The following is a 21,952-nucleotide window of genomic DNA, read 5'->3' on the forward strand; positions in this document are numbered from 1 at the left end:
CCGGTACCTGTTCCCTCCTGAGATACACACTGTAGCTTCCCAGTGACAGCGCCAACACTACATGACCCAGAAGTGTTTTGTCCACAGTTACATTCCCTAAGTTGCTGTGGCAGGAATGACAAAGAGGATGAATTTTGCTATTTTGGAGTTTAAGAGAGAAGGAATCCTGTTGAACATCGCTCTTTTAATTTGATCCTTCATATGCTCAGTATTGAAGGCATTAGTAACACCTTTTGTGTGACAGTCTACCCTTACAATTCTTCTTTACTCTTTCTAATTTGTTTATACTTCCTGGGGGGGGCACATTTAGTGTTTCCTACTTTGCTGTTTTCCAGTACTGCTGCTTGGTCACAGGTCACATTTCTATACAAAGATTCTGGGGGCATTTTTGTGTTTCAGTTCTGATGCACAGTGCTTTCTGTGTGCCCAATCACATTCCCATGTAGTTCTGGTAAGCTCTGTTTGCAGGAATGATGGGATGGGCCCTAAGGGTCAGTTCATCAAAGACACAGGACATTCTCATATCTGGTCCCTAGTGAGAGACACACTGCAGCTTCCCAGTGACAGAGCCAACACTACATGACACCGTTGTGTCATGCCCACAGTTACTATCCCTAAGTCTCTGTGGCAAGGAAGACAAAGAGAAAGCAGAGGAGAGTAAGGCTAGGGGCAAGGCTTCTGGGAGGGACTGCTGAGGACAGAGATCCCCAGAGAGAATTCAAATATCCAAAATTGTCCCCAATAGGAGTCAGAGGGGGACTCTGCCTAGGCCTCTCTCTGATCTTCCAGAGTATGGTAAGGCGAGGTCTTTAGATTTGTGGCTGCAGTGTGGTTACAACTGGCATCCTGTCCCTTAAGAGATCCTTCATTGTCCGATGAATGGAGCCCAAATATGCAAACCAACACTGGCCAAACAAAATCCTGTCTCTGGTCAGCAGTAGCCTGGGAGGTGGTGCTTCATTTCTTTGGATCCTCTGCCAGGATACAGGGAGTTCTTAGATAGCTGCAGTCAGGCTCAGTTCCTGCAACATGCTCCCCATAGTCTTCCACTGATCTTTGTAGAACCTACCACAGGATCCTTGTGGTCCACCAAGTGACAAATAGAACATGTTTTTGTGGTGTCTGAGGTAGTGTTGTCTTGTGGGTATCAGGTAAAGAGGGGCAAATCAAAGGTTTCAAAGTGGCTGTGGAAGTCTCTCTGAGCCCAGCTTGGAGTGTTTCCCAAGTTTTTCTGAGAAAAAGATCTCTGGGGCCCTTCCTATTGAAAGGAGGCATTGGTTCATGTGGTTTTCTGCTGAGTGCTTTTTTGCTGGGTTTCCTGGACTCTGGGTGAGAGGCTTTGGGATCTGACTTTAGGGTGGTTGGATTTCTTTGTGGGCAGACGGAGAGCTCTGTGTTGGATAGTATTAATGGGTCAGTGGTCAAGACTCGGGATATAAACCCCGTGATGCCAGCTTTTCTAGACTCAGTTTTTGGAGCTCAAGAGTCTGCTGGGCACAATGGGTTTTTGCTGATGGATATAGCACTGTGGTAGCTACTACCGTAGTAATAAACACAGTAGTAGATCCCTTCACAAAAAGCCCTGGCCAGTATGGTCTCTGGTTTTGCAGGTGTAGAGAGCATTGGGGGCCCAGGCAGCACGGTTGAGTTTCAGTTGTCATCCTGAGTTGAGGTCCAGATTATTCACTTCTGTGCTTCTATCTTTTCAGGAAGGTCCTAGGGAGCAAGAAAGGTCTGAGCCTGCCTCTAGGCTGACCTCCCAACAGCCTTTGGTCTCTCAGTGCCTGGATGGTGGCTGCTTTGGGAGGAATGATAAGAACTACTGGAATGGTCTGTCTCTGGGGGACTTCCTCACTGACAAGCTACCTTTTCTTCTCCTCTTGTGGAAGGCTGTGTGGTTTTGCTGTGAGCTCCTTACATGTGGAGTGAGAGGATCCAGGGCAGACAGTGTCCCAAGCCAGGCATTGTGCTTTGAGACATGCCTGCCCTTTTCTGTCAGAAAGCCTCACAGGCTATGTAGATCTTTCCTGTATAGTCTGGCCATCTACTTATGTATATGCTGCTTTGTCTGCCATTCTCTGCTCTCTACAAGTTCTTGCTCTTCCATACTTGTGGGATATCATGATGGTTGTGTCCTAACCCTCGTCTCCCTCATCCTTGTGTGTTCCTAGTGATTGCTCTGGCATTTCCCACAGCCTGACAGTCGGGGTGGGGCACTGTCAACACAAGGTTCAGATATTCTCTTCTCATCTCCTTAACAGAAAGATTGAATTTTGCTTGTTGTGAAGTCCAGTGACAGGGAATCCCGTTGAACATGTTTCTTTTAACTTAGTTCTTCCTAGCTTCAGCATTGAGGCCATTAAGAGCATGTTCTGTGTGGTACTCAATCCTTACAATCCTTCTTTACTCTTCCCAATTTGTTTATACTTCTTTGGTTAGGGGCATTTGTTCTGTTTCCTCTTTTGGCCTGTTCTAACCTTCCTGTTATGTTACATTATTATGCAGAGGATCCTGAGTGCATATTTGGGGCTCAGTGCTGATGCCCAGTGCTTTCAGTGTGCCCAGTCGCATTGCCAGGTAGTTCTGCCTGAGCTCTGTGTTTGCTCTTCTGTTAGCCCAAGTTTTGCTTGCTGCTTCTGAGCTCTACCCTCTGGAGAATTTCTGCAGGTCTGCCTTTCAGCCCCCCCTCCTGACTCTCTTTACTTATATCTACACTAACTTTTAAAATTCCTACTCCAAGGTGATGAGTGTGGACTGGAAATTCATCTGAGTGATAAGGAATTTACCGGGCACACTCATGCCCCCAGACTCAATGTACAGCACCGCAGCACCCACATGAGGTAGGGACCAGGAGCAGATGCTCCATGTGTGATGTGGATACAAGGTAGGTTTATAAAGTGGATGTATTTCCCACACATGGCCACTTTAGCCCTAGTCCTTGGATGATCTGAGAGTCCAATGCCTTCCTACACAGTGTGGAAAGCTGTGTATCCCCTGTTCTTGCAGATTGGTACAGTTTTCTTGTAAGGTAGTGGAGATTCACAGCTTCCCATTTGTGCTTGCAACACAGGAGGTTCTTTGGCCTGTTTTTCTATATCACCCCGTATGAGCCATCTCAGCTCAGTGGCTATTTGACAGCTCCCCTTGACAGATGTTATTTAAGGGTCCTTGTCCTACTATGTTTTGGTGGGTGGGATCAGTGCCCATCTTACTGTGAAGATAGCAAATAGTCATTGGGCAACACTCTTAATGTGATACAAGCTTCTTCGCCCCCACATTCCCCATCTGTGGTGCTGCCTTTGGGTACACTGTATGGCTTAGGGGTTCATCTGCAGTGGAGATGCTGTTGTTTCTGATGTTTTGGTCTGAAACATAGAATGAACTAGAGCTAACTGGCTCAGACCTCTGGAGGGGAGTCCTGGTAGGTGCCTGGGTGGTCCTGGGGCTACATCTTGGTTTATCTAGTGAGGGAACTCTTGATGCACTAGGTACACTCATCTCTCCTGTACCACTGTGGTGTCTGATGGCACTCTTGAATGTTTTATTTACAACTGGGTTAGGGATATAGGACTGCTCCATCTTAAATTGGTCCTATGTTTCCTGTTACAGTTTACATGTCCCAAAAATGACCAGAGAGGTGATTTCCCATCTTCTGAAATCTGGTATTTAATACTGGCAGTTGCTCTGGGGCTGTGTTTAGACCCTCAGTGTTTCTCCCACCTTGGACTTGGGTGCATGGGTGGGTAACAGGCTAAGTGAATACAGAGATATCAGCTTTCGATTCTCCTCTCCAACTGTGGTCCAGTGCCTCTTTCTGAGCCAGAGTGGGAAAGGTCTCTGTGGGGCTGATGGTCCGAATCATCTGCATTCCATGTCCCAGCAGCTCCGGAGAGGCTCTTATTTCTGGTGCTGGGGAGCGATGAGAACTCCCTGCTCAGCCCCTTTAATGCACTAACTCACCTGTTTTCTCTCTATGGGTTTTCCTTTCCTCTGGGACTGGCTTGCTCATATCAGCCTCAAGTTCCTTCAGGGCTCACTCTAAAAATTTCTGTGGCATCATTGCTGTTCTTAGGACAGGCTCAGAGCAGTCAGGAGGCCCTGTTTGGATGTGAGTAGCTAGAGGATACTGGCTGTACACTTTCTCTATTTCTACTTTCTCCAAGCTTTCTCAGTCTAGGGCTGCTGAGTGATTCCCCAGGCACCTGGTGCAGGTGACTGCATTTAGAATCTACTTTTTTTTTTTTTAAATTTTGTGGTGGTTTTGGATTTTGAAGACTTAAAATCTTCATAGATGCCTAGATGTGTTGGAATCTTCCTTGCATTTCCCCCACAGTAATGATTTCATCATCTTCCCCCTTTTCAAAGTAGTGCTACCTATGCAGCTGGAGCTATGGGTCCTTCCATGTGTACTCTTTGGTTCCTGGTTTAGTCCCTGGGAGCTCTGGGGGGGTGGGGTACTGATTGGTTCTTATGGAATGGGTGGGTTGGTGAGCAGGGAGATGGGTGATGGGATAGGGGGTTTCAGGGAGGAAAAACTGGGGAAGGGGATAACATTTGAAATGTAAGTAAAGAAAATATCTACTAATAGAAATTAATGCTGGAGGGTTGTCACAGTTGACACCCGAATTCTGCCCTCTTGTGGAGAGGAAGAGATACAGATCTCCCTGCTGCTGTGGCGCTGTGAAGGGTAGTGTGAGCTTCAGAAAGATGCCTTAAGATGTAGGAGACACAGGCATCCCTCTTGGTAATTCATAGCTGAAAGCCTCTTCAACAGATACCTCAAGATTGGAGTTAGGTATTATCTAGGTAGTTCTCTGTATTGCACAGTTAGATTTTAGCAGCTGAGGTGTTCTAGGAATTGGTACAGGACAGAGCTTCATATTACTTTAATTTGTATGTCAATTGGTTGTTTCTGTAAAGGAGCTTGGAGGGAATTTATGTGAGCTGAGACAGCATATGAGCAGGGCAAATGGACAGTGTTTCCCAGGCGTCACTGAGGAATGGCCTCAAGGGTGACAACTGCATTGGTTGTGATTTGCTGTGGGGAGACTACAAAGTGACTGAGCTGTGAGACTGAGGTACAGTGAGAACCTTCCTGCTGCAGGCATCTCCAGACTGCTGGGCCCTGTGTGAGTGAATACAGCCAGGGACTGGGCTCAGAGGAACCTGTGTGCTTAGACTGCCCTGCAGAGTCAGTCAAGGGTTGCTGTTCTTCTAGAAGGTTCTCCATATTTCTGCCTTTCTGTAGATTGACTGGAGATTTTTTTTTTTTCTGGCTGGTGTCAGAGACCATACCATGAGAAAGTGAGCCCTTCACAATCTCCCACCCTGACAGGCCAAATGGCCTCGTGCTAGGAGCCTGTAGTCACTCCCTCCTCCCTGTTGCCTTCCTGGCACCTGAGGCTGTAAAAGCTGAATTATAGTCCCCTCTTCCCTATCTCTTCCTGAACTCCCATGCCATCCAAGGACATGAGTTACACCTGAGCCTGGCCTGACACCCCAAGGCTGTCAAGGAGGATCTATGTTCCAGAGATAAGATGCAGAGTGTCCGCTGCCTGGAGCCTGACTTCGGCCCTCATGTCAGCAGATGCCCGCTTCTTTGTTCTTTGTAAAATTCCCCCTCGACCCCTTCCTATTCCCCGCGATGCATGCTTTACACCAGGCACCTCAGCCTAATAAACGAAGACCTTGATAGGAAAAGATCTACTTGGTCTTCGTTTCTCTTTTCTCTTCCAATCCCATTTTCTTCCAGGTTTGCGGTCCCCCTCGCACCCACTAATAACTGAATCCCGTGGGACAGGATAGGCTGGTAAACAGGACAGCTCCTGTGATCCCACAGCAGCCCTAGGAAACTCAAGGTTAGAGCAGGAAGATGCTTCAGAGGTTCCATGGGAATGACTGATGAATGTTTTTGGCTTGTTTAATTGGCTTGTTGGGAATAACTAATGCTTTAAATTTCATCTTATAACACTACAGCACATGTGTCCCTCTAAGACGAGTGAATAAAAGATGCTTGAGGCTGAACTGCTGGAAACAAAGGGGCACATTTAGAGACTGAGGGTGCTTAGAGTGAGATGAGATGCCTCAGCTTCTACATGCCTACCCTTCCTCTGTAGTATGGACACAGGAAAAATAAGCAAAACATCTGCTTAAGGTGGATTGATTCAGGATGATGGCTCAGCACAGAGCTCATTATAGGAAGGGGTTTGTAGCTGTGGAGCAGGCAGGGCCAGAATCACTGAGAAGACATCAGATGTGGGAGACCAGAACGTAGGTGGGGCACTGGAAGACTAGGGCAAAAAGGTGGAGATCTTTCTAAACACACTTAGTGGGAAATTTGATACCCTCAGATTAACAAGCTGGAGATGGGCCAGTGGAAGGTTTTAGTCAGTACAGTGACTTTGAAACTATCATGAAAACCCCAGATCTCAGCCCCATTATTTTCACAAGTATTTACAGTTATCTATATCCCAACCGCATTGTGATATCTGAAACCATGTGCTTGGGTTATAAGAGGTATTGGGACCCAGGTATGGAAAGACTTAGCCTTCTCTCTCTCTCCCTCCCTCCTTTCTTCCTTATCCCCCTCTCTATCTCCTCTCTCCTTCTGTCCCTCCCTCTGTCCATGCCCCTTCTCTCCTTCTCCTTCTCCCTCTTTCCTTCTCCGTCTCCCTCTCTCTTCTCTCCCTCTCCCTTCTCTCTCTCCTTCTCCTTTCTCTCACATCTCTCTGCCTGTTTTTAAATCGTCTGTTCCTGAAAGTCCACTTGGCTATGTGGCATCAATTTTCTGAATCTGGATAGGCAGATTATGCAAAGATACATCTGGTCAGCAGAAGGCATCTGAGATATGCTCTGTAATCAGTGCTAAGGACCTTGAGTAATCTCTCTTTGTAACCAGACTCCATAGTGTCCTATAGTGGTTAGAGAGGCTGGCCCTGGCACTCCCTAGTTGTTTAGAAACCCCATCTCTGTCCTTCAGTTTAGTCCTAAAACCTCCTTCTACTTGGTGTTGTCCTATGTGCATGTAGGATATGGGAGTTCAGTCTGGTGGTACACAGAGCCTCAGAGTGATGACTGTATAAGCCCATGTCCCCAAGTTGGTCACCAATGATAGAGCACATGACCCTTCTCACCCTAATTCATGAGAAGGGATTTATCTCCTCTTACCTTAACCAGACAGGGGCCAAGCCACTTCCTCCCTCTTCCCTAGGAAGCTGCAGGGTGTATCAGGTGCAGTAATGCTCATAGCCACAAGGGGGAAGCAGAGACTTATTCATGAGGCTCCTGGAGGTGACCAGGAAAGCTGCTTAGAGAGTTCAGAAGGTGCAGTAAGATCCATGCCAATACCTGGCAAATACAGAAGTGGATGCTCACAGTCATCTATTGGATGGAACACAGGGCCCCCAATGGAGGAGCTAGAGAAAGTACCCAAGGAGCTAAAGGGATCTGCAACCCTATAGGAGGAAAAACAATATGAACTAAGCAATACCTCCCCAGAGCTGTGACTCTAGTTGCATATGTAAAAGAGGATAGCCTAGTAGGCCATCAATGGGAGGAAAGGCTCTTGGTCTTACGAAGATCATCTGCCACAGTATAGGGGAATGCCAGGGCCAGGATGTAGGAGTGGGTGGGTTGGGGAGCAGGGCAGGGAGAGAGTATAGGAGGTTCCGGGGATAACATTTGAAAACTAAATGAAGAAAATATCTAATAAAATGCCTTAAGTTAATAATAATAATAATAATAATAATAATAATAATAATAATAATAATGATAATAACAATCCCAGTAGTCCTACAGAGTTTTCCCCTGCACACTTAGATGAGATATATATGTTTGAGAGGAAGTAAGTTGATCAACCCTCCAACCACCCATTTTTTTCTTCTATCTTATAAATACATGTTGCAGGGCAGCCTATCTTTGGGGCTGTAGACCTTGCTCACGTGTCTGAGCCAGGGCTTGTCATGAACTCCGGGTGATACCCATCTTTTAACTCTTTCATTAATGATTTCTTGGAGATAACTCAGAGGCTGCTTTTCCTTCTACAAAAGTAAGAGACGCGAAAGCACTGTTGATGAACCTGGAGTGTGTGGCAGTCTCTTCGACGTTCATACCGGCAGTCTACTGGTCTCACTGCTGAGAACCCATCAGCCTGATTGCTTGAAGAAATCCCAATAGTCAGGAAAGAAAGATACTAAAGGTTGGAGGGGGACAGCCACTTCGGCCTCAGACGGGGTCAGAGGTAATGTTCCCAAGAGATGGAATTTTTAAAAATTCTAGAGTTCACAGGTACCCAGATAGAATTCTCAGGTCTAATAATATTGGAAAAATAACAACACAATATTAACAGAAAGCTCCAAACTTTCGAGCAACACCCAAAAGGAAAAAAAAAAAACTCATTTGTAAATAGTTTAACCAAAACTCAAACAAAATATGATTAGAAGAAATAAAAACAATCATTTATAGCTAAAAGGCTAATATAGACAGTATTTACTACTAACGTTCAAACAAACAAACAAAACAAAACAAGAAATTAGAACAACTGTGAGAAACATGAGCCAAGATATAAAGAAATATTGACTCCTAGAAAGAGACCCAGAGTCACACTGGGAACCAAATACATTCACGTGGAAATGATATTTTGAACTTCAAAAAAAGAAAAGAAAGGATTGAGCCTGTCAGAGACACTCCTTGCTGCTTCTGACTTTTCTTGTCCAGGCACATTTATAGACATCCCTTTTGACAATATTTAACCTCAACCTCAGCTAACACATTCAGACTCAATTCCTGCCACACCCAGTGACTGTTACCTAACTCCAGTTGTCTGGGTAACCACTTAGGTTGGGAGCCTGAGGAGGTTTTTAGTCCTCTGTCAGTATTTTCTAGACCAGGCAGTGGCCACAGCAGAGGGATTTAGCTCCACCCAGGATGTTATCTCTGACCTGGGGCATGAGGCTAGTGGAAAGACCTGTGGTCCCCAGGGTCCTCCTCTTGCTATTTGCACTCTGGCTGCTCCTCCTGGTTCCAGTCTGGTGTTCTCAAGGCCATCCTACTTGGCGTTACATCTCATCGGAGGTGGTTATTCCTCGGAAGGAGATCTACCATACCAAAGGACTTCAAGCACAAAGACTGCTCTCATATAGCTTGCATTTTCGGGGCCAGAGACATATCATCCACCTGCGGAGAAAGACACTCATTTGGCCCAGACACTTGTTGCTGACAACTCAAGATGACCAAGGAGCCTTACAGATGGATTACCCCTTTTTTCCTGTAGATTGTTACTATATTGGCTACCTGGAGGGGATCCCACAATCCATGGTCACTGTGGATACTTGTTATGGGGGCCTGTCAGGGGTCATGAAGTTAGATGACCTTACCTATGAAATCAAACCCCTCAATGATTCACAGAGCTTTGAACACCTTGTTTCTCAGATAGTATCTGAGTCTGATGACACAGGGCCTATGAATGCATGGAAGCACTGGAGCCATAATACAGGTTCTCCCTCCTCCAGATTGGAATATGCAGATGGAGCTCCCAGAATATCTAGTAAGAACTACGCTACACATCCAGCTGCTATAAAAGGCCACTTTCAAGCAACCAATTCTGTATATAATTCTGCTGCAGGTGACAAACTTTCATCTACTGTTGGGTATTTGTTTCAAGTCATTAGTTTAATGGACACCTATCTGACCAATCTTCATATGCGGTACTATGTCTTTCTCATGACTGTGTACACCAATTCTGATCCATTTCGACTTGAGTTTGCAGTTCCAGGAGGGTCGGCTTATAATTACTATGTGTCAGTCTTTTATAATAAATTTAAGCCTGATGCAGGAGTTTTACTTAATAAGTATGGGCCACAAGATAACCAGGTTAATCCAGCTGAGAGGAGTATATGTTCTTCCTTAGCCCTAATTTGTATTGGTAAATATGATCGAAATCCTTTATTTTTATCTCCTATAATAACCAATCGTGTTGGAAGGAGTTTAGGCTTAAAATATGATGAGGGGTACTGTGTCTGCCAGAGAAGGAACACCTGCATTATGTTCAGACATCCTCAATTAACAGATGCTTTCAGCAATTGTTCCCTTGCAGAGATAAGCAACATACTTAATACTCCTGGTCTGATGCCATGTCTTTTCTATGACCGTCATGTTTATTATAATACATCATTGACTTATAAGTTTTGTGGAAACTTCAAAGTAGATAACGATGAGCAGTGTGACTGTGGCTCCCAAAAGGCATGTTATTCAGATCCCTGCTGTGGAAATGATTGCAGGTTAACACCTGGTAGCATTTGTGATAAAGAATTATGCTGTGCAAATTGCACTTACAGTCCTTCTGGGACACTCTGCAGACCTATCCAGAACATATGTGATCTTCCAGAGTACTGTAATGGGACTAAATACATTTGCCCAGATGACACTTATCTGCAAGATGGGACACCATGCTCAGAAGATGGTTACTGCTATAAAGGTAACTGCACTGATCGCAACATACAATGCATGGAAATCTTTGGTGTAAGTGCTAAGAATGCTAATATTAAGTGCTATGACATCAACAAACAACGGTTTCGATTTGGGCATTGTACTAGAGCAGAAGAAAGCCTCACATTCAATGCTTGTGCTGATCAGGACAAGCTGTGTGGAAGGTTGCAGTGTACCAATGTCACCAATCTTCCATATTTGCAAGAACATGTTTCATTCCATCAATCGATTATCTCTGGGTTTACCTGCTTTGGGCTTGATGAACATCGTGGGACAGAAACAACAGATGCTGGAATGGTGAGACATGGTACCCCCTGCTCCAAAAGTAAGTTCTGTGATCAAGGAGCTTGCAGTGGAAGTTTATCTCATTTGGGTTATGACTGCACCCCAGAAAAATGCAGTTTTAGAGGAGTGTGTAACAATCATCGGAATTGCCATTGTCATTTTGGTTGGAAGCCTCCAGAGTGCAAAGAAGAGGGACTAAGTGGGAGCATAGACAGTGGGTCCCCTCCAGTTCAAAGGCACACAATAAAACAAAAACAAGAGCCAGTGGTGTATTTAAGAATACTCTTTGGTCGTATTTACTTCCTCTTTGTTGCACTGCTCTTTGGCATTGCCACTCGTGTAGGAGTTACTAAGATTTTTAGATTTGAAGACTTGCAAGCTACTTTACGTTCTGGGCAAGGACCAGCAAGGGACAAGCCAAAGTAAAATGAGTTAGCCCTCCCCTCCTGTCTCCTGTAAGATAAAGAGAATGCAAAAAAGAAAATCTGAATGTCAGTAGGGAACAAGGTAGAACTCAAGTTCACAGTTCTGGATGGCCTTTTTTTTTTTTTAATATCATGAGGACATAAGACGTGTTGGATTCAGAAATCACCTGATGTTGGTGCATTGCTAATGCTTACACTGGAATAAATCTTTCAAAACTGCAAATTGGTACTTTTGATTCTATATTTTAAATAAATCATATGGTTCCTGAACACTGAAGCGTTCCCACATCATTATCACTGTGCTTTTTTGATGGTTCCTTTCTCCTATAGCAGAAGGTCATATTCAGATTCAGGGTACACTGCTGACAGATTCTCTGTTCCATGCACTCAGAGTCTTCCTCCACGAGACTGATGGGATTACATGCTAGACAACTGTGTTTGAAACTAGTTTATTCTGAAGGAGTTTGGGGTAAGGGCTGTTCTGTTAATGTGCTCATATATTTTTCGGAACGCCAATAACCTTCCTTGGGATCACTGCCTTCTTAGCTGCATCGATGTATATTAGTCAACTGAAAAATGATGTACAGTGTCTGTAGCTGCTGACTGCAGTCTGCCTTACTCCTTTCTCAGCTGTTCATCCTCAGGTTTTCTCTAGCTTGACAAGAGATAATTCACATCCCTCTACTGGCAGAATTTGGGACACATCATAGTTACTGTTGCCCTTGATCCTGCACTTCCTAATAATTCTTAACCGATGCAAAGAAAGTTCTGGCAACACAAAAGCTACCACTGGGTCACCAAGCAAGCAGAGAAGAGGGATTGACTTGTTTTGTGTGAATGTGGAGCTCCCAGAACATCTTGAGAGTCTGCAGTTCATCCCTCTGGAGGCCCTGAAGCCCACTAACTGGTGTTTAAACCAGATCTAAGGTTCACCTTAGCCTCTTTTATTCCTTGCATGTGTAGGTGTGCAGGGTATGTATGCAAGGCTGACTTCATCTAGCATACTGTAGCTAACAAGAGCTACAAAAGCTGTGACAGATGTGCAACGACTGAATTTTTCCCTGAGGGAGTCATGAACAACATTTATTCCCTCCTCTCCTTTTTTATAAAGTTCCAATTGATCTGGACCATCAGGCCATTTTTTTTTTTTTATTGACAGGGTCCTAAGTAGAAGGACTAAAATGAGAAAATAATGAAGACAGGAAAGTGTGTGTGTGTGTGTGTGTGTGTGTGTGTGTGTGTGTGTGTGTAATAAAGGCAGAGAGACATGCTATTTTTTAAATAAAGGGAGGGTAATTGTCCAATGGGAAAAGTGTGTTCTGGAGTAGAACAATCATCTCTTTAGGTATTAAGACCCAGGTGAGGACCTTTTGAACCAAACACTATGTTTAAAGTGGAATGGAACAAATTCCAGGTGCAGGGTCAGCTTCTCTGTTTAAACAGCACCTGACAGTCTGGCAGTATCAACATTTTGATGTGACATCTTTCATAAGCTGATTCCTTATAAATAGGAAGTTTATTAAGAAAGTTAGTGTAGCCAGACATCTGGCCACCTTCCCGGCCAAAGGAAGGGGGTCCAAGCAGAGAGGGAGCGCTTTGCCTGAGCATCAGCAGCAGAAATCTTGGTTCCGGGACCCAACCGAGTGTATTCTGCACAGGCCCCAGAGATTACCAGATGGCGAAAGGCAAACACAAGAATCCTACTAACAGAAATCAAGACCACTCACCAACATCAGAACGCAGCACTCCCACCCCACCTGGTCCTGGGCACCCCAACACAACTGAAAAGCTAGACCCAGATTTAAAAGCATATCTCATGATGATGGTAGAGGACATCAAGAAGAACTTTAATAACTCACTTAAAGAAATACAGGAGAACACTGCTAAAGAGTTACAAGTCCTTAAAGAAAAGCAGGAAAACTCAACCAAACAGGTAGAAGTCCTTATAGAAAAACAGGAAAACACATCCAAACAGGTGATGGAAATGAACAAAACCATACTAGACCTAAAAAGGGAAGTAGACACAATAAAGAAAACCCAAAGTGAGGCAATGCTGGAGATAGAAACCCTAGGAAAGAAATCTGGAACCATAGATGTTAGCATCAGCAACAGAATACAAGAGATGGAAGAGAGAATCTCAGGTGCAGAAGATTCCATAGAGAACATCGGCACAACAATCAAAGAAAATACAAAATGCAAAAGGATCCTAACTCAAAACATCCAGGAAATCCAGGACACAATGAGAAGACCAAACCTACGGATAATAGGAGTTGATGAGAATGAAGATTTTCAACTTAAAGGGCCTGCAAATATCTTCAACAAAATTATAGAAGAAAACTTCCCAAACCTAAAGAATGACATGCCCATGAACATATAAGAAACCTACAGAACTCCAAATAGACTGGACCAGAAAAGAAATTCCTCCCGACACATAATAATCAGAACAACAAATGCACTAAATAAAGAGAGAATATTAAAAGCAGTAAGGGAGAAAGGTCAAGTAACATATAAAGGCAGACCTATCAGAATTACACCAGACTTTTCACCAGAGACTATGAAAGCCAGAAGATTCTGGACAGATGTTATACAGACACTAAGAGAACACAAATGCCAGTCCAGGCTATGATACCCAGCCAAACTCTCAATCACCATAGATGGAGAAACCAAAGTATTCCACGACAAAACCAAATTCACACATTATCTTTCCACGAATCCAGCCTTTCAAAGGATAATAACAGAAAAAAAACCAATACAAGGACAGAAATTACACCCTAGATAAAGCCAGAAAGTAATCCCTCAACAAACCAAAAAGAAGACAGCCACAAGAACAGAATGCCAAATCTAACAACAAAAAGAAAAGGAAGCAACAATTACTTTTCCTTAATATCTCTTAATATCAATAGACTCAATTCCCCAATAAAAAGACTTAGACTAACAGACTGGCTACACAAACAAGACCCAACATTCTGCTGCTTACAGGAAACCCATCTCAGGGAAAAAGACAGACACTACCTCAGAGTGAAAGGCTGGAAAACAATTTTCCAAGCAAATAGCCTGAATAAACAAGCTGGAATAGCCATTCTAATATCGGATAAAATCGACTTCCAACCCAAAGTTATCAAAAAAGACAAGGAGGGACACTTCATACTCATCAAAGGTAAAATCCTCCAAGAGGAACTCTCAATTCTGAATATGTATGCTCCAAATACAAGGGCAGCCACATTCATTAAAGACACTTTAGTAAAGCTCAAAGCACACATTGCACCTCACACAATAATAGTGGGAGACTTCAACACACCACTTTCATCAATGGACAGATCGTGGAAACAGAAACTAAACAAGGACACAGTGAAACTAACAGAAGTGATGAAACAAATGGACTTAACAGATATCTACAGATCATTTTATTCTAAAACAAAAGGATATACCTTCTTCACAGCACCTCACGGGACCTTCTCCAAAATTGACCATATAATTGGTCACAAAACAGGCCTCAACAGATACAAAAATATTGAAATTGTCCCATGCATCCTATCAGACCATCATGGCCTAAGGCTGATCTTCAATAACATCATAAATAAAGGAAAGCCAACATTCACGTGGAAACTGAACATCACTCTTCTCAATGATAACTTGGTCAATGAAGGAATAAAGAAAAAAATTAAAGACTCTTTAGAGCTTAATGAAAATGAATCCACAACATACCCAAACCTATGGGACAGAATGAAAGCATTTCTAAGAGGGAAACTCATAGCTCTGAGTGCCTCCAAAAAGTAACTGGAGAGAGCACACACTAGCAGCCTGACAACACATCTAAAAGCCCTAGAAAAAAAGGAAGAAAATTCACCCAAGAGGAGTAGACGGCAGGAAATAATCAAACTCAGGGGTGAAATCAACCAAGTGGAAACAAGAAGAACTATTCAAAGAATTAACCAAAGGAGGAGTTGGTTCTTTGATAAAATCAACAAGATAGATAAACCCTTACCTAGACTCACTAGAGGGCAAAGGGACAGCATCCTAATTAACAAAATCAGAAATGAAAAGGGAGACATAACAACAGATCCTGAAGAAATCCAAAACACCATCAGATCCTTCTACAAAAGGCTATACTCAACAAAACTGGAAAACCTGGAAGAAATGGACAAATTTCTAGACAGAAACAAGGTACCAAAGTTAAGTCAGGATCAAGTTAATGATCTAAACAGTCCCATATCCCCTAAAGAAATAGAAGCAGTCATTAATAGTCTCCCAGCCAAAAAAAGCCCTGGATCAGAGGGTTTAGTGCAGAGTTCTACCAGACCTTCAAAGACGATCTAATTCCAGTTCTGCACAAATTATTCCACAAAATAGAAGTAGAAGGAACTCTACCATACTCATTCTATGAAGCCACTATTACTCTGATACCTAAACCACAGAAAGATCCAACAAAGATAGAGAATTTCAGACCAATTTCCCTTATGAATATAGATGCAAAAATCCTCAATAAAATTCTCGCTAACCAAATCCAAGAACACATTAAAGCAATCATCCATCCCGACCAAGTAGGTTTCATTTCAGGGATGCAGGGATGGTTTAATATACGGAAATCCATCAACGTAATCCATTATATAAACAAACTCAAAGACAAAAACCACATGATCATCTCGTTAGATGCGGAAAAAGCATTTGACAAATCCAACACCCATTCATGATAAAAGTCTTGGAAAGATCAAAAATTCAAGGCCCATACCTAAACATTATAAAAGCAATCTACAGCAAACCAGTAGCCAACATCAAAGTAAATGTTGAGAAGCTTGAAGCAATCCCACTAAAATCAGGAACTAGACAAGGCTGTCCACTCTCTCCATACCTATTCAACATTATACTTGAAGTCCTAGCCAGAGCAATTTGACAACAAAACGAGATCAAGGGGATACAAATTGGAAAAGATGAAGTCAAAATATCACTTTTTGCAGAGGATGTGATAGTATATGTAAGTGACCCTAAAATTCCACCAGAGAACTCCTAAACCTGATAAACAGCTTCAGTGAAGTAGCTGGATATAAAACTAACTCAAACAAGTCAATGGCCTTTCTCTACACCAAGAATAAACAGGCTGAGAAAGAAATTAGGGAAACAACACCCTTCTCAATAGTCACAAATAATATAAAATATCTTGGCGTGACTCTAACTAAGGAAGTGAAAGATCTGTATGATAAAAACTTCAAGTCTCTGAAGAAAGAAATTAAAGAAGATCTCAGAAGATGGAAAGATCTCCCATGCTCATGGATTGGCAGGATTAACATTGTAAAAATGGCTGTCTTGCCAAAAGGAATCTACAGATTTAATGCAATCCCCATCAAATTCCAACTCAATTCTTCAAGGAATTAGAAAGAGCAATCTGCAAATTCATGTGGAATAACAAAAAACCTAGGATAGCAAAAACTCTTCTCAAGGATAAAAGAACCTCTGGTGGAATCACCATGCCTGATCTAAAGCTTTACTACAGAGCAATTGTGATAAAAACTGCATGGTAGTGGTATAGAGACAGACAAGTAGACCAATGGAATAGAATTGAAGACCCAGAAATGAACCCACACACCTATGGTCACTTGATATTCGACAAGGGAGCTAAAACCATCCAGTGGAAGAAAGACAGCATATTCAACAAATGGTGTTGGCACAACTGGTTGTTATCATGTAGAAGAATGCGAATTGATCCATTCCTATCTCCTTGTACTAAGGTCAAATCTAAGTGGATCAAGGAACTTCACATAAAACCAGACACTGAAACTTATAGAGGAGAAAGTGGGGGAAAGCCTTGAAGACATGGGCAAAGGGGAAAATTACTGAATAGAACAGCAATGGCTTGTGCAGTAAGATTGAGAATTGACAAATGGGACCTCATGAAACTGCAAAGCTTTTGCAAGGCAAAAGACACCGTCAATAAGACAAAAAGACCACCAACAGATTGGGAAAGGATCTTTACCTATCTTAAATCAGATAGGGGACTAATATCCAATATATATAAAGAACCCAAGAAGGTGGACTCCAGAATTTCAAATAACCCCATTAAAAAATGGGGCTCAGAATTGAACAAAGAATTCTCACCTGAGGAATACCGAATGGAAGAGAAGCATTTGAAAAAATGTTCAGCATCCTTAATCATCAGGGAAATGCAAATCAAAACAACCCTGAGATTCCACCTCACACCAGTCAGAATGGCTAAGACCAAAAATTCAGGTGAAAGCAGATGCTGGCCAGGATGTGGAGAAAGAGGAACACTCCTCTACTGTAGATGGGATTGCAAGCTTGTACAACCACTCTGGAAATCAGTCTGGTGGTTCCTCAGAAAATTGGACATAATACTACCGGAAGATCCAGCAATACCTCTCCTGGGCATATATCCAGAAGATGTCCCAACCGTTAAGAAGGACACATGTTCCACTATGTTCATAGAAGCCTTATTTATAATAGCCAGAAGCTGGAAAGAACCCAGATGCCCCTTAACAGAGGAATGGATACAGAAAATGTGGTACATTTACACAATGAAGTACTAGTCAGCTATTAAAAAGAATGAGTTTATGAAATTCCTAGGCAAATGGTTGGACCTGGAGAGCATCATCCTGAGTGAGGTAACCCAATCACAAAGGAACTCACACAATATGTACTCACTGATAAGTGGATATTAGCCCAGAAACTTAGGATGCCCAAGATATAAGATACAATTTGCAAAACACATGAAACTCAAGAATGAAGACTGAAGTGTGGACTCTATGCCCCTCTTTAGAATTGGGAACAAACACCCATGGAATGAGTTACAGAGACAAAGTTTACATTTTCAATGCTATCGCAAAGGTCCCTTATACCCACCCCCCCAATCTCCGACCCACCCATTCCCATTTTTTTGGCCCTGGCGTTCCCCTGTATTGGGGCATATAAAGTTTGTGTGTCCAATGGGCCTCTCTTTCCAGTGATGGCCGACTAGGCCATCTTCTGATACATATGCAGCTAGAGACATGAGCTCCGGTGGTACTGGTTAGTTCATAATGTTGCACCTACAGGGTTGCAGATCCCTTTAGCTCTTTGTGTACTTTCTCTAGCTCCTCCATAGGGAGCCCTGTGATCCATCCAATAGCTGACTGTGAGCATCCACTTCTGTGTTTGCTAGGCCCGGCCTAGTCTCACAAGAGACAGCTATATCTGAGACCTTTCAGCAAAATCTTGCTAGTGTATGCAATGGTGTCAGCGTTTGAAAATATAAAGGAGGAAAATACCTAATTAAAAAAATACTCAATAAAATTCTCACTAACCGAATCCAAGAACACTTTAAAACAATCATCAATCCTGACCAAGTAGGTTTTATTCCAGGGATGCAGGGATGGTTTAATCTATGGAAATCCATCAATGTAATCCATTATATAAACAAACAGCTCCTGACTATAGTTGCATATGTATCAAAAGATGGCCTAGTTGGCCATCACTGGAAAGAGAGGCCCATTGGACACACAAACTTTATATGCCCCAGTACAGGGGAACGCCAGGGCCAAAAATGGGAATGGGTGGTTAGGGAAGTGGGGGGGAGGGTATGGGGGATTTTTGGGAGAGCATTGGAAATGTAATTGAGGAAAATACGTAATAAAAAATATTAAAAAATTAAAGTGTATTATATAAAGTTTGCAAGGAAAAATGTGTCAATCAGCAGAAATCCATCATACATGAGACAAAGTTATAATCAAGAAATGTTGCACATAGGGAACAGAGGATATCTCAAGCACTCAAAGACTAAGCACATAGTGACCTTGGGACTGATAACTAAAACCCTTCAGTGGCAGGAGAGTTGTTTGTTTGTTTGTTTGTTTTTTAACATTTTTATTAGGTATTTTCCTCATTTACATTTCTAATGTTATCCCAAAAGTCCCCCATACCCTCCCCCACACTCCCCTACCTACCCACTCCCAATTCTTGGCCCTGGCGTTCCCCTGTACTGAGGCATATAAAGTTTGCACGACCAATGGGCCTCTCTTTCCAGTGATGGCCGACTAGGCCATCTTCTGCTAAATATGCAGCTATAGATACGAGCTCTGGGGTGGGAGTGGGGTACTGGTTAGTTTATATTGATGTTTCACTTAAAGGGTTGCATATCCCTTTAGCTCCTTGGGTACTTTCTCTAGCTACTCCATTGGGGGCCCTGTGATCCATCCAATAGCTGATTGTGAGCATCCACTTATGTGCTTGCTAGGCGCCGGCATAGTCTCAAAAGAGACAGCTATATCTGGGTCCTTTTAGCAAAATCTTGCTAGTGTATGCAATGGTGTCAGTGTTTGGAGTCTGATTATGGGATGGATCCCCAGATATGACAGTCTCTAGATGGTCCATCCTTTTGTCTCAGCTCCAAACTTTGTCTTTGTAACTCCTTCCATGGGTGTTTTGCTCCCAATTCTAAGAAGGGGCAAAGTGCCCACACTTTGATCTTCATTCTTCTTGAGTTTCATGTGTTTCACAAATTGTATCTTATATCTTGGGTATTCTAAGTTTCTGGGCTAATATCCACTTATCAGTGTGTACATATCATGTGAGTTCTTTTGTGTTTGTGTTACCTCACTCAGGATGATGCCCTCCAGGTCCATCCATTTGCCTAGAAATTTCATAAATTCATTCTTTTTAATAGCTGACTAGTATTCCATTATGTAAATGTACCACATTTTCTGTACCCATTCCTCTGCTGAGGGGCATCTGGGTTCTTTCCAGCTTCTGGCTATTATAAATAAGGCTGCTATGGACATAGTGGAGCATGTGTCTTTCTTACCAGTTGGAACATCTTCTGGATATATGCCCAGGAGAGGTATTGTGGGATCCTCTGGTAGTACTATGTCCAGTTTTCTGAGGAACTGCCAGACTGATTTCCAGAGTGGTTGTATAAGCTTCAATCTCACCAACAATGGAGGAGTGTTCTCTTTCTCCACATCCTTGCCAGCATCTGCTGTCACCTGAATTTTTTTTCTTAGCCATTCTGACTGGTGTGAAGAAGAATCTCAGTGTTGTTCTGATTTTCATTTCCCTGATGATTAAGGATGCTGAACATTTTTTCAGGTGCTTCTCAGCCATTCAGTATTCCTTAGGTGAGAATTCTTTTTTTAGCCCTGAGCACCATTTTTTAATGGGGTTATTTGATTTTCTGGAGTCCATGTTCTTGTGCTCTCTACATATTGGATATTAGTCTCCTATCTGATTTAGGATAGGTAAAGATCCTTTCCCAGTCTGTTGGTGGCCTTTTTGTCTTATTGACGGTGCCTTTTGCCTTACAAAAGCTTTGCAGTTTCATGAGGTTCCATTTGTCAATTCTTGATCTTACAGGACAAGCCATTGCTGTTCTATTCAGGAATTTTCCCCCTTTGCCCATATCTTCAAGGTTTTCCCCACTTTCTCCTCTATAAGTTTCAGTGTCTCTGGTTTTATGTGAAGTTCCTTGATCCACTTAGTTTTGACCTTAGTACAAGGAGATAGGAATGGATCAATTTGCATTCTTTTACATGATAACAGCCAGTTGTGTGAGCACCATTTTTTGAAAATGCTGTCATTTTTTCACTGGATGGTTTTAGCTCCCATGTCAAAGATCAAGTGACCATAGGTATGTGGTTTCATTTCTGGGTCTTCAATTCTAGTCCATTGGTCTACTTGTCTGTTGCTATACCAGTACCATGCAGTTTTTATCACAATTGCTCTGTAGTACAGCTTTAGGTCAGGCATGTTGATTCCACCAGAGGTTCTTTTATCCTTGAGAAGAGTTTTTGCTATCCTAGGTTTTTTGTTATTCCAGGTGAATTTGCAGATTGCTCTTTATAATTCCTTGAAGAATTGAGTTGGAATTTGATGGGGATTGCACTGAATCTGTAGATTGCTTTTGGCAAGATAGCCATTTTTACAGTGTTGATACTGCCAATCCATGAGCATGGGAGATCTTTCCATCTTCTGAGATCTTCTTTAATTTCTTTCTTCAGAGACTTGAAGTTTTTATCATACAGATCTTTCACTTCCTTAGTTAGAGTCACGCCAAGATATTTTATATTATTTGTGACTATTGAGAAGGGTGTTGTTTCCCTAATTTCTTTCTCAGCCTGTTTATTCTTGGTGTAGAGAAAGGCCATTGACTTGTTTGAGTAAACTTTATATCCAGCTACTTCATTGAAGCTATTTATCAGGTTTAGGAGTTCTCTGGTGGAATTTTTAGGCTCACTTATATATACTGTCATATCATCTGCAAAAAGTGATATTTTGACTGCTTCTTTTCCAATTTGTATCCCCTTGATCTCCTTTTTTTTGTCGAATTGCTCTGACTAGGACTTCAAGTACAATGTTGAATAGGTAGGGAGAAAGTGGGCAGCCTTGTCTAGTCCCTGATTTTAGTGGGATTGCTTCCAGCTTCTCACCACTTACTTTGATGTTGGCTACTGGTTTGCCATAGATTGCTTTTGTCATGTTTAGGTATGGGCCTTGAATTTTTGATCTTTCCAAGACTTTTATCATGAATGGGTGTTGGATTTTCTCAAATGAGATGATCATGTGGTTTTGTCTTTGAGTTTGTTTATATAATGGATTACATTGATGGATTTTCGCATATTAAACCATTACTGCATCCCTGGAATAAAACCTACTTGGTCAGGATGGATGATTGTTTTAATGGGTTCTTGCATTCGGTTAGCGAGAATTTTATTGAGGATTTTTGCATCAATATTCATAAGGGAAATTGGTCTGAAAGTTCTCTATCTTTGTTGGAT

At 42.5% G+C, this 21,952-nt stretch overlaps 1 protein-coding gene, 1 gene segment (V, D, J or C) and 1 further gene; 1 reads left to right on the forward strand and 2 right to left on the reverse strand.

Annotated features, from left to right (window-relative positions):
• Igh (immunoglobulin heavy chain complex) overlaps positions 1–21,952 on the reverse strand; it is a 2,751,187-nt gene that overhangs the window by 221,872 nt on the left and 2,507,363 nt on the right.
• Ighd1-1 (immunoglobulin heavy diversity 1-1) lies at positions 1,531–1,553 on the reverse strand. The segment is given in 1 exon segment: positions 1,531–1,553. A coding segment is annotated over 1 exon segment (23 nt).
• Positions 8,926–11,196, forward strand: Adam6b (a disintegrin and metallopeptidase domain 6B). Its single transcript, NM_001009545.1, has one exon. The coding sequence runs from the start codon at positions 8,926–8,928 to the stop codon at positions 11,194–11,196; it is 2,271 nt and encodes a 756-aa protein (NP_001009545.1).

This window comes from Mus musculus, chromosome 12, assembly GCF_000001635.26.
Source record: "Mus musculus strain C57BL/6J chromosome 12, GRCm38.p6 C57BL/6J".
Taxonomy (NCBI): Eukaryota; Metazoa; Chordata; class Mammalia; order Rodentia; family Muridae; genus Mus; species Mus musculus.

What these genes read in the sequence shown, in the direction of transcription:
- Adam6b (NM_001009545.1), top strand. Translation starts at nt 8,926, where the DNA reads ATGTTATCTCTGACCTGGGGCATGAGGCTAGTGGAAAGACCTGTGGTC.